Below are 17,545 nucleotides of genomic sequence, written 5' to 3'. Positions count from 1 at the left end.
ATTTGGAAGTAAGCCACAGTCTCCTGAAATAAATCAAGTTTTAAAAAGTAAACAGGCTTTTAGTCAGAATCTTCTGTTATATGAAAATGACCCAAAACTGAATTCAGATTTAAGATTTATAATCTATCTAATTATAAATATCTGTTGCCTCCTAAAATGTTTAATATAATCTAACTTACTGTTTTATTGCCCTAGACATGGAACTTTATAGTAGGAGGAAGTTAACATAGTCTTTTACCTGACCTGAGAGTTATACAGCTCAAATGTAAGCCCAGTAAAATTTCCACCAACACATATATCTGTTCCAAGGTCCATTGGAGTTGGGCGACCAATAAATTTAAATAAATAAATACAATGTGTATAGCATATATTTACTATAGCAGGCTTCAAGTTTTGAAATAACAACCACCTGAAAATATATCATGACACTGAGTAATAATGTACATATGTCACCTTGGGTATGATGCAAATTTCTTTAACGTGGTGCCCTTTTTTAAAACGGAAGTGTTAGGTTTGTTGTTTAGTTGTGCAAAATGTCTATATTTCTTAATGAATTATAGTTAGCAGCCGTGATTGAGAGTGACAGTAAAGTTTGGGATATTCCAGCTATGCTGGCTAAAATATTCTTGTGAACCATATAGATATTTTTTTAAATGACTTAACTGTGGCTGAATTTGAAGCAAGTTCATAACTAATATCTCTAGTTTTCTTTATTCGATCTGTCATAGCTGTCCCTTTCAGAAATCATTTAATCATCCTACTGCAATTGCATTCCCATTTATTATTTATGTAATTGTAAAACTGCTCCCTCCTTTCCATAACAGAAAAATAGGTAGCCGTGAGTTAGCTGTATAAAATCAAGTTGGGATATATATCTAAACCTAAAAAATAAATAATAGTTACAACCTGTAAACCCACTTGGTTAATCTGGACATTTTTCTGTGTGTGTGACAGAAGAAAAAGGATAAAGCTAAGGTGATGAAAAGAAAGGTTCTTCCTGGGCTTGGCCAGATAATCACAACACAGAAGAATTTTTCTGTTTCCTTTTACTTCAAACAACAATTCTTTAAAACAGGATACAGTAGTCCCTGTCTCCATTGTTATGTCCTCAGCATAACTTTTTTTTAAGTAATAAACTTTTATAGTTTTATGACTTAATCAGGTCTATTTAATCCCTAAGGTGCTGTGGTACCTCCTGCAACTGAAAGCCTGCCTCAACATCAAGGATTCTCTCTCCCCCCCCCCCCCACTACACAGTGGTGGGTTCCCACTGGTTTGGATCAGATCAGCCGAACCTGTAGTGGTTTGGTGGCCTGGGTTGCTGGAACCACAACCAGTTCTCCGGTCTCTTCTTCCATCACCAGCATGTTTCTGCACATGCGCAAAACGCCCTCTCTGAGAGAACCGGTAGTAAAACGGTTAGGAACCCACCACTGCTCATATAAATGGGCAACATCTGGCAATAAGTTATTAATTACCTTTTTAAAAAAGTAGTCGACCCAACTAATCCCAAATGTGAACCACAAGTTAAGAATTTTAAATACTTCATGGAGAATATTGATCTCTGGAATTCTTAGCCAGATCGTTACTTTATTAGAAAATATCAATAGGATCAATATCAAATAGAAAATATATTTACTTCAGCTAAATAATATGTTTTCCAACACAGATCAACAGAAATATGTTTTGGGAAATCAAGAGAGGCAGTTACTTTTGTAAATATAATTGCTTGCCTGGAAAAAAGAGATTATTGCTCTTTTTGACATAACCAATTATATTATCCTTTGATATAATGGTGGAATATCATCCAAATAAGGATGATATCATACTGAGGTCATACTGTACTGTACTGTAAATGTATATGTCTGTTATTTGGCTAAGTATGCAATATAATTAAGAATAAAATATTGTAGAAAGTTGGTATTAACAATGAAATAGTTGAAAGATAGAAGCTATTTTGTTGCTTACATATCTGTTTGCTATAATAACTATTTTTTAAATTTTAGACTTAACTTTAGAAAGAACAAACCCAAAGACTCTAGTTTAAAGTACAAGTCAGAGTACGTTCCTGAAACGTTTTCTAGTATTTGTAGTTGAAAACAAGAACTCTATTTCTTGACTATCTCAACCATCGAACAGTGGAGGTACAAAACAATATTCACAAAATCCAGTTCCCGGCTCTCTATCAGTATTTGTTAAATAAGGGTTCATTATTAAAAATAAGAAATATTCAATGTCAAATTTGTGTAATTCTCTTAAGTACAAACATATATCCAAGTTTTAGCTAATGAGCTTTGATTGCCTAGTAATTGGATACAGATCACAGTGCACCAAGGTTTAATAATATATTTAAAATACAAAATACAGTAATAAAATCATTTTTCTTTTTTTCTCCATTCCAGGTTCTCTGGGAGATGCTAACAAGGGAAGTCCCCTTTAAAGGCTTGGAAGGATTACAAGTAGCTTGGCTTGTAGTGGAAAAAAACGAGGTAAGACTACGTTTCTACATTCAGGTACATAGATCAGAAAACAGTGTTGGGTTTTGCAAAAGACTTTTTCATCTTCCTCAAATTGAAAGTAAGTTCACGCGTATGGAAAGATTAGCAGTAGGAGCTAACACAAAGGGTCAAAGTGATGTTATTCCTCATGAATGGACCCTTTACATCTAATTGTTGCAGCTTCACGTCGTGATGCTGTAGATCAAAAATTATACAAGTACTGTACTAGCTTCTCAGTCTCAATTGTAAAACCTGGGGGTTTGTTCTTAGGGATGAAAGAAGCCATTGCGTCCAAGGTAGGAGAACAGTTTAACTCCATCTCCTGCATTTAGGACATCTTTATACTGGCCGGGAGTTGATCTATCTGTAAGAGACCTTCAGCTACTTCAACTTAACTCTCCCAGCAGGAGTCACTATAATACAAGAAACTGCCACTTAGATGAGGATTTCAAAAATAAAAGAAGATAAAAATAGTTTAAAAAGAAGAAAATTACAGTTTTGCCACCCACGTTCCTCAGTCCATTGAAGATGAGCTTCTCAGTGGAACTGGTAAGGCTATGCCATAGTTGCAAGCCTCCTCCATGCCGTGTCTTTCCACTTCAAAAGGACTTCAGTGGCGTAAACACCCTTTGTACGTGTCCCCAGTGTTGCTTTTCTTCCGGCTACAAATTGGAGCTTTTAGATAGTTGAACATGGGAGTGCATATTTGAACACATGGTCTCTTTAGTATCAAAGACAGGAAGTGTCGTTTTAAAGAAGAAATAGCGTGGTGGCTTTATTGCATGCAGACAACATTTACGATTCCTCCTCTGTCTAAGTTGGCTGGAAGGTTGGGTACCATTATAAAATAACTTAGGCAATTTTGTAGTATGACTTCTTGGTTTCTTCGTTTTTATTGCTGGCTCCCCTAATATATTGTAAAAGTCTTTACATACAATAGATTTAATTCTCATGTTTAAAAAAACAGGAAGGAATTAATGTAAAACATGACGTTCTCACTTTTAAATATTCTTTCTGAAGTATAGAAGGCCTGTGATATCTGTGAATCAATGTGGAATAACCAATTTAGTTTGGATGTTCTGTCGCTCGCTCTAAATTTGTATCTGTTAATCTTGAAATAATAAGATGTAGCCAGTATCGTTCTTATTTTTTAAGCATGAGGAAAGTTTTATTTGATTTCATCAAAATAGCCTCATCCCAGCCAATAGACAAGCATTAAGCAAGAAACTTCCCTATCTAGATCAACGCTCTGATCTTATAGTTGGATACAAGATTTTGGCATGTAACAAATGTATAAATACTAGGTCAATTCTGCCACTTCACGTTAATTTCCTTAAACTGGGTACAATCCAACCCAAATTAAACATATTAGTTGGTCATCAATACTTCGAAAAAGTCAAAAATATTAAGAGGAATAGCAGTGGCTACAACTGAAGTGCTTATAGGTTCAGTAGAATAACACAGTAAATATAGAAATAGTATCATAGCAAAAAGTTATTATACTGTGTATGCTTTAAAAAAATTGATTTCATTTTTTTCTGCTGCAAAAAACATGAAATATCTACAGCATATATTCTTTGTGACATTAAAATAAGCCCTAATAAAATGGTTGAATGTCTGAGGCACTAGCCTCCCAGTGAATTGTCACTCTGCAAAGTATGTCTTCAATTCTAAGTAAGTTAGTCATGCTTTAGTTCCATTGAAATCAATGGCACTAAATTCACTATAATTAACTTGATTTTAATGGGCCTAAAACATGACTTATGATATGACATATTGACTCCACCACCTCATAATTAATTGCATTGAATTTACACTGTAAAGAAAAACAGATACGAAGGGCTGTCTATAGAGACTTCTATTCTGTCAAAGACTTACTTAGAGTCCAGATGAAATTCATAGTTAGAGATTTGAACAAAGAGTTTTGGTGCAGTATATGTCCATTTAAATTATACTAGCTTTTAAATCAGAGATCATTAAGTCTGCAGGTGCTACTCATATATAAGTCACATGGTATAGTACTGGGTAAGAGTTATTCCTGAGTAGAGAATTACATCTCCTATACAATGCCCATATCTTTTATTATTGTTTCCTTGATAATCTCAGGTTCTTTATTAGAGATATACATTCTGTCAAAGGAGATTTTATTTAATATCAAATAAAATTAATATCACATTATTAAGACATGCCACTTTTATTAGAATATGACTGTCTTGAGGGTCTACCCGATGAATAACATTCTATTCCAGCAAGTTATATGTAAGTAATGAGTTTAGTAACTCATTTTCCATCTCTGGAACTATGAGGGTGAGAGACAAATGCCATGGCTAGGTGTATTTTTAGTGAAATGACCTACTTGAATATCAAGTGTCAATGCAGTTTTGTTTATGCCAAAGGATTTGACTTCTGATAGCCTTTATAATATTCATGATTTAAGGATTTCTAATATTACATGACTACTGTGTACATTTCTTCTTTCCTGTTTTTCAATTTCTTAGCATATCTTCTTGGTTTTCTTTTTTAAAATAACATCTGTTTGGAGCACAACAGCTATAAGGTTTTGCAATACCTAGTATGTATACAAATACAATGATATATTTTATTTAACTTACTCTATATGCTTCTTTGAAAAGTGTCATTTTAACCACTAAGCTGAGTTGTGAGAAACTGTAACTATTTTTTATAATTATATCCTTCTGTTAATCCACAGAATTAGCTGTAATTTTTCCTGTCTTCATCCTATAGATGAAGATATTAACAGTTATCTTTTTCTATCAGCAACAGCGATACAATTATTCTTCTTATCGTGGCATTTCCTTTATTATCAATAGCATAGTAACAAATATGCAGACATTCTAGTTATCAGAAAACTGTAATTAACGCACTAATATATTCCTGTTAAGCTTTAGTTTTAAATAACAAGTTTTTGATTCTGATAGGGAGTTGGGGGGTTTATCTCCAATAAGCAGATATTGTTGTTTTGTTATTTATCATCCATTTTTTGGTTAGTACTTGCCTTTTTTCCCCATCACAGTCTTTCCTAATCTTGTACTCTGTTGGCCAGTATAAACTGGATTTTTATGACGTTAATTCATCATTTAAATGCTAGAATGCTTTATGGTTAACTTGACATGATAATTACTATACATATTTAAATTGGAATGATTATTTTAAGTAGGATGTGGATCACAAGACCTCTTAACATCATTTAACACTTATTTTAAATAATTAATAGGGCTATGCATTCTTTGAAAATGATTCAGAGAAGCTCTTTAGGACTTATGTAAGCATGGCATCTTACTAGTCTTCATTAAAGCAGACTGCTGTTTTCAGTCTTCTGTGGAAACCAGAAAAAAAATGCTGCTACTTTAAGGAGCTGACTCATTGTACTCTCAACGTATCTGCATTTTTTCCAGGTTTATGTGGAGGCATGAAAACCTGTAGGCTGTTATTTTGAATAGCAGAGACACGCTTTAGCTTGTACTGTGTAGTCCAAAGCGCACCATCTCATTTGTTTTCAAAACAGTGTAGAAAACAACCAATGAAGAAGTATTGAACGTGCTCTAACAAAAGAAAGATGGGTTTAAAGTGAATCAAAGTAAGCAAGAATATTTCAGGAGTGATTCAGAAATTTAGATTCTTTAAAACCTTGTGAAAATAGCTATACATACTTCATGCTATATTGGGTATGAAAGCAAGAGAAATGTAATGTAATTTTAAAAGGTTTTTAGACATTACAGGGATATAGTTCTAAAAACCTTTCCCTAAAAAAAAAGTTATACAGTATTATTTTTCCCATAATGGTAATAGATTTAGGAAGGTTTTTCCCCCCGTAATATAACCGCAGGATCAAGTTTTTTGGAGTGCATCCATATTTTTGGCATTTGAAAACTGAGTGTTACAAAGACCGAAATTGCTGTTGTTTATTTATTCATTCAGTTTATATACCCCTTCTCATATCTTAAAAAAATACCTTGCGTCAATGGTGCAGTTAAACCTGGCTTTGTACATATGTCATTTCACACAAAACAGAAGAGTATACAATACAACATGTGTAGTGTTTATCTTAGCAGCAGTGATCGTTTGATCTTATTGCTTCTCAACCTCTTGGGAAAATAATAGCTTGGTATACTGTCACCATTCTCCTTTCAGGCATCGGCATTTTAGTATGATGTCCTCTGCTCTGTTCTGTTTTTATGGCAAGCTCTGATCTATTTTTAGTTCTATTGCACCCTGGTAAAATACGAAGATCTTCTTCATATTTTACACTTTCTAAAATTTGAAAGTGTATGGATTGATGATAGGTTCTTCATTTATGTCACAGGTGTGAAACTTGCTGAATTATGTTGCCATCACATGATGTTTTGTGATGTTTTTCTCATTTGCGGAGCTGGAGTGGGCGTGCACTGTGCGTGATGCATCTGGCCCATGGGCTGCCAGTTTGACACCCTTGATTTATGTTCACTACTTTCTTCCTTCTATTTCAGAGACTGACCATTCCAAGCAGCTGTCCTGGGAGCTTTGCAGAATTGATGCTCCAATGTTGGGAAGCAGACCCAAAGGTATTTCTTTGGACTGATATACCATTGTGTTACGTTTACAATTAAGTTTATCAAGGGCCTTGGTGGTGCAGTGATTAGAATGCAGTACTGCAGGCTAATTCACTGCTCACTGACAACAGTTCGATCCTGACTGGCTCAAGGTTGACTCAGTGTTCCATTGATAAAATGAGGACTCAGATTGTTGTCCTTGAAGTGAAGAATGTGACATCATAAAATCATATAATGTAAAGGTCAGAAAAGATCTTGGAGATCATTACATATATAATATAAATGCAGATAAAAGAAAGGATACCAAATTAGGACTTTTGGCAATCTCCGAAATTAATGGGCAATAGCTTGTGTTTCCGCCTGAATTAGCGTGTGTATAACTGAATCCAGAACTCTTAGCAGAATCAGTGATAGGCCAAGAAAAATCGAGTGTTGAATTTTTAGATGCTACTTTTATTTTGCATTAAAAAAACCTTTACATCATTCAGTATTTCTGAGTATTAAAACACATTTTTATCAATTGACAAGTTTAAAGCTAGGATAATCCAGAATTTAACACCAATGGGATATATTCCATTTTGGTATTTCTTGCATCTATTGGTTTAATTCAGAAGTGTGTATGAATTTGAGTGGTGTCAAAAGTTACATCCAAAATTGGACCGGGCAATGACATTTTTGTGAAGGAAATTTTTAGAGTTCTTTAAAAGAATGATAATAATTTATTAAATTTGTATAAACCACATCCTTAACCTGTCCCAAAGTCTGAAAATTTGGACCCTGGCAAATGCTGCTGGTTATCCTGAACGCTTATACTCCTGCTACATCCAGTCCTTACCCATGTCTGATTGGAAGGAAATATGATGCAGAATGAAGAAACAGACTTTTCAATGTGTGCGTCTGCATTTAGATTATGCTTATACTATTCCTAAAAGCATTATACACTAAAGTAATCTTCCTCAATCAATCTTCTCCTGTAAAATGTGACTGGCAAAAACCAGCTATGTATAGGTCCTACTGCAAAGGTTTGGGTACAAAATATTGTGTGTGAACCTGTCATAAAATGAACAGCACAACAACTGTTTAGTTTTAAAAGTTATAATTATAATGGATTATAATTGGGTTATAATCCAATGCCGATGGACCAAAAAATGACAAGACAGAACACAAAAACAGAAAAAGAAATACCTTCTCTTAATAGGCAGTTCTTACAGAGAAGAACACTTGTCTCTTTTTGTTATACACATACACACAGACAGACAGACACACACACACAAACGTGTGTGTGTGTGTTTTCGTAGATTTTCACAGGTGTAAGTATGCTGGTCTTGTTGCATTCGGGTCTTTTCCCGTGTAAGATTGAGGTTGTCTTGGCAACATTTCGGCGAGGTCCCACTTGCCATCTTTCGGCTAGTGTTTTCGGCTTCGTGCTTGTGCGAGCAAAGCATGATCGAAGCTGCCGTCTTTCTATAAATATTGGTAGGGGTGTGTGGAGTGCTGGCTTTGTTGCTGTAAGCGGGTTGGTTGGCTGTGTTGTTACATCTTGATTAGTTGGTGGAGTTGATGTATGCAGATTAGTCGGCTGTTTCGTAACATCCTGTGTGGCTGAGGTACTAGCTGTGTGCCCATTAGTCTTTTCTGTTGTAACGACCTGGGTATTGGGCTGTGTGATGACATCCTGAGCTCTAGTGTAGTGATATCCTGAGTCCTGTGCTGCAACATCCTGGGAGGTTGGCTGCGTTGTAACATCCTGAGCCTTTGCGTTGTATCCTCCTGAGTTCTGTGATGTAATGTCCTGAGCAGATGGCTGTGATGTAACATCCCAGGCTTTGGTTTGGCTCCGGATTTATAGTTTTATAGATTTATGTTTGTTTGTTTATTGGATTTATATGCCGCCCTTCTCCCAAAGGACTCAGGGCGGCGTACAACATTAAATCCCATTGGGGTTTTTGTAGATTAGGACGTCCAGAAAGGGAAGTTGGTTGTTAGCTTCTATTTCCATAGTAAATTGTATTTTGGGGTATAGGCTGTTGAGATGTGTGAGGAAGTTGTCCAGTTTTTCCTTCCTGTGTGGCCAAATTACGAAAGTGTCATCTACATATTTAAGCCAGAGTTTGGGTTTGGATTCAGATTTATCTAAGGCGTTGGTTTCAAAATGTTCCATGTATAGGTTTGCGATGACGGGTGAGAGGGGTGATCCCATAGGTGCTCCTTCTATCTGTTTGTATTTTTGTCCATTGTGGATGAAGTATGTGTTGGTTAGGCAGTGGTTGATCAGATCTAGGATGTGCTTAGGGGGTTGTATTTGTTTTGGATAGCTGTCAAGGCTTCTTTAATAGGCACTTGGGTGAAGAGGGATATGACATCAAAGCTCACAAGTAGGTCGCTGGGTTATAGGTTTTGTTTCTTTATTGTTTCTATGAAGTGGAGTGAGTTTTGTACGTGTGAGGTGATGGATTCTGTAGGGCTGAAGTTGTTTGGCAAGAAATTTGGCAAGATTCTGTAGAGGTGAGCCTATGGAGCTGACTATGGGTCTGAGTGATCTACAAAAAAAACCAATGGTTCCCTAGCGGATGGCAATGGCACACCATCTACCGGAAAAAATATAACACTAACAGCTACTTAAACGCACAATCCCATCACCACCCTGCACAGATCAACTCTGTAGCCAAGACAATATAGCAATAATAATAATAGCAATAACAGTAGACTTATATACCGCTTCATAGGGCTTTCAGCCCTCTCTAAGCGGTTTACAGAGTCAGCATATTGCCCCCAACAACAATCCGGGTCCTCATTTTACCCACCTCGGAAGGATGGAAGGCTGAGTCAACCCTGAGCCGGTGAGATTTGAACCGCTGAACTGCTGATCTAGCAGTCAGCCTGCAGTGCTGCATTTAACCACTGCGCCACCTTGGCTCATAGGTGACCCTCATCTCCAGAACCAAACGCCTAGCATTTGAAATTGAAAAACAATTACCAACCTAATCCAAAAGGAGACACCAAGAACCGAGACACAGAACAGGACAACGGCATCGCCTTCCTCCCTTACATCAAAGACACCACAGATAAAATCAGCAAAATTCTCCACAAACACAATATCAAGACTGACCAAAAAATAGCCAACATCTTAAGAAACCCCAAAGACAAGATCCAGCTAGAAAACCAAGGAGTCTACGAAATACCATGCAAAATCTGCCCTGCCACATACATTGGACAAACTCATAGGAGAATAAATGCACGCACCTCAGAACACAAGAACACAGTCAGAAAAAAAGAAAAAAACTTCCTCCCTTTTCCAGCATCTTAAAGCAACAGGACATGAAATTGATTTTGAAGGAAGCAAATTAATCTCCAGAACTGAACACTTCAACAAGAGAATAATTATGGAAGCCATCAAAATAGAGAAACACCCCCACAACATGAATAAACGTGATGATACCTCCCGCCTACCAGATATCTGGAAACCAGCCCTAGTCAATAAACGAACCCCACCCACCACCCAGGTCGTTACAACACAAAAGAACAACAGCCACACAGCCAGCACCTCAGCCACACAGCATGATACGAAACAGCCGACCAATCTACAAACATCAACACCAGCTACCAATCAGGATGCAATTATACAGCCAATCAACCCACTTACAGCAACAAAGCCAGCATTCCATACATACCCCATCAAGACTTATAGAAAGATGGCAGCTCCGACCACGCTTTACTCGCACACGCATGAAGCCGAAAACACCAGCCTGAAGATGGCGAGTTGGACCTCGCCGAAACATTGCCAAGACAATCTCAATCTTACACGGGAAAAGACCCAAATACAACAAGACCAGCATACCTACACCCATGAAAATCTATGAATATATATATGTATATATAAGTGTATGTATAAATTGCATTTGTGCTGATAAATAAATAAAGGGAGACTAGTATAGATCTATTTCAAGCTATTTAGCTCTCTTCAGCTAGCCATATCCTTACTGGGATTAGAACCTGTGCTGTACTGCATCTTAGGCAGATGTGTTAACCATTAAGTCACAAGTACATTGTGACTTTATACATTTAAAGTCACAACCCCTGGTATGCCCAAATATGGGAGGAAGTTTGGTATGGCTAGCTGATGAGAGCTAAATAGCTTGAAATAGATCTATACTAGTCTCCCTTTATTTATTTATCAGCACAAATACAACACAAATGTAACAAAGACAACAATAAAAATATTGGGTTTCTGTCTGGATGGTCTCTTGTGACGAGCCGATGGACAGAGAATGGAAGTAGTAAACTTCCTCCCATATTTGGGCATACCAGAGGTGGTGACTTTAAATGTATACCTATGTTCCCTGGCTCAGCTGATAAGGAGAAGAACCTTGTGGCTTAATGGTTAACACATCTGCCTAAGATGCAGTACAGCACAGGTTCTAATCCCAGTAAGGGTATGGCTAGCTGATGAGAGCTAAATAACTTGAAATAGATCTATACTAGTCTCCCTTTATTTATTTATCAGCACAAATACAACACACACACACACACACACACACAGACACACACACACACACACACATATATATATATAAAATGTTGTTTGACATTTGAAATAAAGAAATTGTCTCTCCTTTATAATGTGAAAATCACTTGGATCTGTCTAGGAGAGACACCTCAGCATTGTTCCTAATTGTTTTTGTGCACCCAAATTAAAATGCACGTTTTAATTGCCGCATCTGTAATTTTAGCAGAAATGGTATAATTACAGACGTGATGCAGAGCGAGTGTGCCTCATCCCTTTATTATGTATCCACGTTTTGGTTTCCACCTTTTGTCTTAACCTTGTCTGGGGTCTGTCAAACAGACTCGCGGAGGCAATGCACTTTTGAGAAGCATTTTGCTAAGACTTTTTCAGTTTTCAACAATTATCCCACTTTTTGCACTGTAACAAAAGAAGCTTTAAATTCAGAAGAAAATGCGGCGAAATTATGACTGCTTTGTCTGAGTCGATTAAGATTGTCTTGGGCTGTGCATAGCCCCATCTTCTTCTGCTTTGTCACTGGACTTCAGGATGACCTGACTTCCCATATTACAAAATTCTATTGAAAAAGTATAGAAAATTCATATATTAGCACAGTTATGTAATTTTTACGATTACACCAGATTCTCCCAGATTTTTAGAGTTGATGTTGAGTGATATTTTACTATCAAACTGTAAGTGGAAATTTCATACAGTTTTGGGAAATGTCTGTATAGACTAATATGTTGTGCTTGGTGTAGACCAAACATCTCACATTGCGGAAATAAAACATGGGCAATTATATCATGTTCAAAATGTCATGATGCTGTATGAAATAGGTAGGAGCTGCCAAATCTTTCCAAATTTTATCATTTAATTGGGTTAAGACTCAGACAGTAGGAAAATTATCTTCCTCTCTTTTTTAATTGCAGGTTTCAATCTTCTTTATAAATATTTTTCCTTTAATGACTTTTTTTTTAAAGAAAAAAGAGTTTCACTTTTCCAGCTTGATCCAATATATTTATTCTGGCCTCTGCATTAAAAAAATGGAGGAGTAATTATTAAGCAAACAGGCATATAAAACTCTACTTGTGTGAGTGAATCAAAATTGCATTAAGGCAAAACAAGCTCAGAAGCCTGATGAAAGTGTTTTTTTATATTATTTTCAGGAGACAAATGATTTGCACAACCAATAGGTGATTTTATGTTTTAATATGACACTCTTCCTGCTAAACATAATCAGAACAGTTTGTGACTTACACATCAAATCATATGCCATCATAAAAGGTCACTATCAGTTTATAAAACACCAACAGAGGTTTTAAACCCATACTAAGTCCAAATCCAGAATGGCCAAAAACACTTTGTTAAAAACGGAATCATTAAAACTAGGGACTATATATGAAAAATTGCCAAAATAGTAATTTCTGGTAGAAGTTACCTCGAATGGAAATTACAAAACTATTTCATCAATTTTTCCACATGGGAAATTCCTACTAGTATGTAATAGTTGTGTTTTCATTGTAAGATGCAGATGGAATTATAATTTACCTTTTGGGGCATAAATTCTGTGAAGCCCTATCCATCTTCCTGAATTGGATGTAGCTGTGCAGTCAGAGCAAGCATTATTCTTTTTCCTCCTTGTTCCCCAAAATTGGAATTACATTATTAGCTGCTTTAATAAATTGCTTTGTGTTTTAGTTTCTTTCCACCACCTGATGCCTTCACCAGAAGCCATTTAGCTTTGCAATTTATGTTGCAGGTTTACAACTTAAGAAAAACCCACAAAATAATAGCAGATTTCTAATAAAAATATAGAAAAATTGTAAGGAAAACACTAGTATATTTTGCTTATTTTGACAGAAAAGGAAAATTAACCTGCCTTCCACTTCACTAAGTGGGAATACAATAGATTGGGATGCTGCTATGCATTGAATAGAGCAGTGATGATTAACCTTTTCGGCATTCGGCTGAAACTGGGGCTCATACTGGAGCGCCGGAACCTGGAAGAGAGCAGCTGGCTGGTGCGCATGTACGTGGCGGCCAACTGCTTTTCTGGGTTCCATCACGCGCATGCTCACTGGCCAGCTGTTCTCTTCCAGGTTCCGGCACACGCATGCACAGCCACCAGCTGGTCTTTGAAGACCAGGTGGCCAGTACACATGCATGCGCTGGAACCCGGAACAGCAGCTGGGGATGCCGTGCATGCCCATAGAGAGATGCCATCACGGGAATAGAGAGTGCTCACTTCTGAACCTCTTCCTGCTGTGGGGAATGAGTTTCTTAATTTATTTTGCATTATGGTTCTTTTATTTACCTGCTGACTCCAACATCAAAGTGAACTTGATTTGAAGAAAACTGTAATTTAAAAGAGCTATGGATTCAAGGAGATTTTAGGAGTTTATTGGTACTGCGGTTTCAGGGAGAGGCTTCAGTCTTTCCTGTTGCCTCCAGTAATATACCTAAATATAGCTGAAAAATTGGTTTCCTCTCCCTCTCAAAATAAGGTGTCTGGTGCTTTGAGTTGATAGTGAAAAGAAACCTGAGCCCTGGGCCTGTATGCTTTTTCATTTTGTACAGTTCTTACATAATTTTTTTCCCCCGGAGTTAGGCTACTAAAAGTCTACTAGAAAATAAACACGACAGCAAAATTCAATGGCTGAACATTGATGGAGGAGGATGCATTCCAATAGGGACCCAATAATGGAAGAAGTTGAGTTGCTTGTAATATTATTTCAGCGATTCAGGAGGAAATCTTATTTATTGAATGTGTATTAAAAAGATTAAGGTTATAAAATCAAAGGGAACAGAACAAAAATATTCAAGAAGTGCTAGCAACAAAGAAATTACCATTACCTCCCAACTTTCCATTTTCATTCCCTAAGGCAGGTGCTTCTCAAACCTGAGGAAATGGTCTCAAATTTGGTAAAAGTGTTCCTTCTTTGGGTATCCATACCCAATCGTAACAGGAACATTTAAATTGACATATTTTGCCTGGACTGGGTGGAAAGGACTTTCTGATAAGCATTTTTGGGTAATGAAGGGAAAAGTTTGGAAAGCCCTGCTATAGGACGTCCTTTGTGCTGCACCTCCATTCTGTGGTGTTCTGGTCATGCTCCAGAGCAGTGTTTCTGAACTTTGGTAACTTTAAGATGGCTGGAATTCAAGCCCCAGAATTCCCTAGACCAGCACAGTGGCTGGAGAATTCTGGGAGTTGAAGCCCATCCATTTTAAAGTTGCCCAAGTTGAGAAACACAGCTTCAGAAAGATTGTACTGGCATTTTTCTGCTTAATAGATTTCCTGGCTCAAGAAAAAGAGCAGGATACAGAGAGTGGTAAGGACAGCCGAGAAGATTATAGGAAGCTCGCTTCCTGTCATTCAGGATACTGCTTATAAGCACTATGTGCTTAGAACTGGAAGCATTGTTAGAGATCCCACACACCCACTTCATGGTCTGTTTCTATTGCTCCCCTCTGGGAGGAGGTTTTGATGTATCTCTAGCAGGACTACCAGATTCTGTAACAGCTTTGTTCCTTATGCCACCAGTCTTATAAACTCTCAGAATTCTTTTCCTCCTGCCATGTATATGTATACATTTGAACTAGACTGTGATGTTTCTCTGTCTCATATATGTGTGTGCATGTGAGTATATGCATCATGGTTATCCTTTGAAAGCTGAATGGAATGATATTTCCTTTTAATATATGCTGATTAGTGTTTGTTTAAAATGACAATAAAGTTGTATTCCTATTCCTGTTCTGTTCTGTTCTGCCCCGCCCTGCTCTATTTTATTAGCAGAATAATCACTGGAAAAACATGATATGATAACCAAGTAATAACTACATTATGTGGACCTCCAATAAAGGGGAACCTTTGCAATTAAAAATATGGAAACAAGCAGTGTCAAGGATTGGTCAAGTCATTCAGGCTTCCTTACAAATATCTTCAGATAGCAACAACTGCAAAGCCGGAATAATGGGGGAGGGGAGCAACTCCTAAAGCCAAATACCTATAGATAAACTAGGACTAGCATTTGGAACTGAGCATAAAGCCAATACCGAACCTTGGAATGGACATAAAGACTAATCTGTGAATTCCAGGGAGGCAAGTAAATAAAAATATCTACATAATCATTTTTATGGGGTATAGGAAATACAATAACTTTAATGCTTTCTTCCCTTCTCTTCAAATTATGGTCAACCTTGATTCAGGAGCATTGTTTCCCATAACAGGGTTGTATAATTTTCATTGAGGGCTACAGGTCCAACTTATAGCCCTTGTGGAATGGTGATTACAGACCCCGGGGCAGCAGCCTGGATAGCAGTCAAATAGTCTTTCTCCAAGAAGATGTTCCACACCCATACAATGGAATCTCTAGACGGGGGAAAGGTCACACTGCTTTGATGTGGAAAATAGGAGGAAAGGTGTAATAAATGGAGAACGGGGTACAATTTCCTACCATACATCCATGCAAAGTGCAGGAGATCCTAGAGGAGACAATGGAGGTCAGGGGAGTCTGTCACGCTGTGGTCCATGGGCTTAGGAAGAATCAGAATCAACTTAGTGACTGAACAGCAACAACAATCGAGCGAGCTGCACTGGCTACCTGTTGATCTCCGGGTGCGCTTCAAGGTGCTAGTTTTCACCTACAAAGCCCTTCATGGTATTGGATCTGGGTACTTGAGAGACCGCCTACTGCCAATTACCTCCACTCGACCAATTAGATCCCACAGATTAGGCCTCCTCCGAGTCCCATCAGCCAGTCAATGTCGACTGGCAACCACGCGGAGGAGAGCCTTCTCTGTGGCAGCTCCGACCCTGTGGAACGAACTCCCCGTGGAGATTCGTACCCTCACCACCCTCCAGACCTTCCGCATAGCCCTCAAAACCTGGCTGTTCCGACAGGCCTGGGGCTAAAGACCTTTACCCTACCCGAATAGTATGAATGTTGTGCTTTTAATGATGTATTGTCCTATATGTAACTTGGTTTGTCCTCCCCTCCCCTTGAACTGTGAGCCGCCCTGAGTCCCCCCAGGGAAAAGGGCGGCATACAAATATTAATAAATACCAAATACCAATCCTAGACACCCTGATCCAAGATATCCTTCTGTTTATATTTGCGTTGCATCCCTGGCTAGGAAAACGCAACATTATCTACAGATCCGTTTCCTGCAGGTGTGGTGCAACCATGCTAAGATCAGTAAGTTCAAGAAGGTATGCAGTATATTTCTATTGCACATCTACCTGAAAGATTACAAATTTTACAGAGCCGTCACTGAGAACAGGAAACAAAGATAGATTTTTGATTCTACCCAGTTGATAAAAATTACAAAGTGGATTAAGGATACTGTAACTCTTTTATTGTATTATTTTACATGAGTAATCTGGAAGGTCCATTCAGGTCAACATCTTGTTACATTACAATTTCAGGATATTTTTCTATTGAAATTTAAAAGCAGCAAGTTCTGCATTTATAGCTATAATAATTTACAGCTCTGTGTTGTTTACCTAATAATTATCTAGTCAGCATCCCAGTATGAGTTCCATTGCAGTTTCAGACTTGCTGCTTTCATTGGAAAATGTTATTAATTCTGCAAATGGTGTAATATTAAAATGTAGCTTTACAGAATGTATGTGTGTAATAATGTGCATAATGATGTACGCTTTGCTTTGTGTGTCTTCAGAAGAGACCTTCTTTCAAGCAGATCATTTCAATTTTGGACTCCATGTCAAATGATAGCAACCTTCCAGACCAATGCAATTCATTCCTGCATAACAAGGCAGAATGGCGGTGAGTCCTCGTAATTCCCACCCATAATTATGACATTACCTGTGGGGAGAAATGAAGTATTTCCCCAGAAAAATACATAGCCAAAATTAGACATCCAGTGTTTGAATTTTCAAAATTGTGCAACCCACGCCCACAGCCATCATTGTTTCACTGTCAGGTGGGAAAAAATGTGTTTCCCACACAATTGTGCTCCATGTTAGTACT

General features: G+C 37.5%; 1 protein-coding gene across 2 annotated transcripts in view; it reads left to right on the top strand.

The window, feature by feature from the left end:
- Window positions 1-17,545, top strand: part of LOC116508186 (mitogen-activated protein kinase kinase kinase 20-like) — a 121,937-nt gene that overhangs the window by 50,367 nt on the left and 54,025 nt on the right. For both annotated transcript variants that reach the window (XM_032216711.1, XM_032216721.1), the window contains exons 8-10: window positions 2,403-2,489; window positions 6,986-7,060; window positions 17,235-17,341. In XM_032216711.1, the coding sequence (XP_032072602.1) occupies window positions 2,403-2,489; window positions 6,986-7,060; window positions 17,235-17,341 (269 nt within the window). The remainder of the gene's footprint in view (window positions 1-2,402; window positions 2,490-6,985; window positions 7,061-17,234; window positions 17,342-17,545) is intronic.

The sequence above is a fragment of the Thamnophis elegans genome, chromosome 1, assembly GCF_009769535.1.
Source record: "Thamnophis elegans isolate rThaEle1 chromosome 1, rThaEle1.pri, whole genome shotgun sequence".
NCBI classification, from domain to species: domain Eukaryota; kingdom Metazoa; phylum Chordata; class Lepidosauria; order Squamata; family Colubridae; genus Thamnophis; species Thamnophis elegans.
The sequence above is the reverse complement of the archived record's forward strand: the minus strand, read 5'-3'. Positions and strand labels throughout refer to the sequence as shown.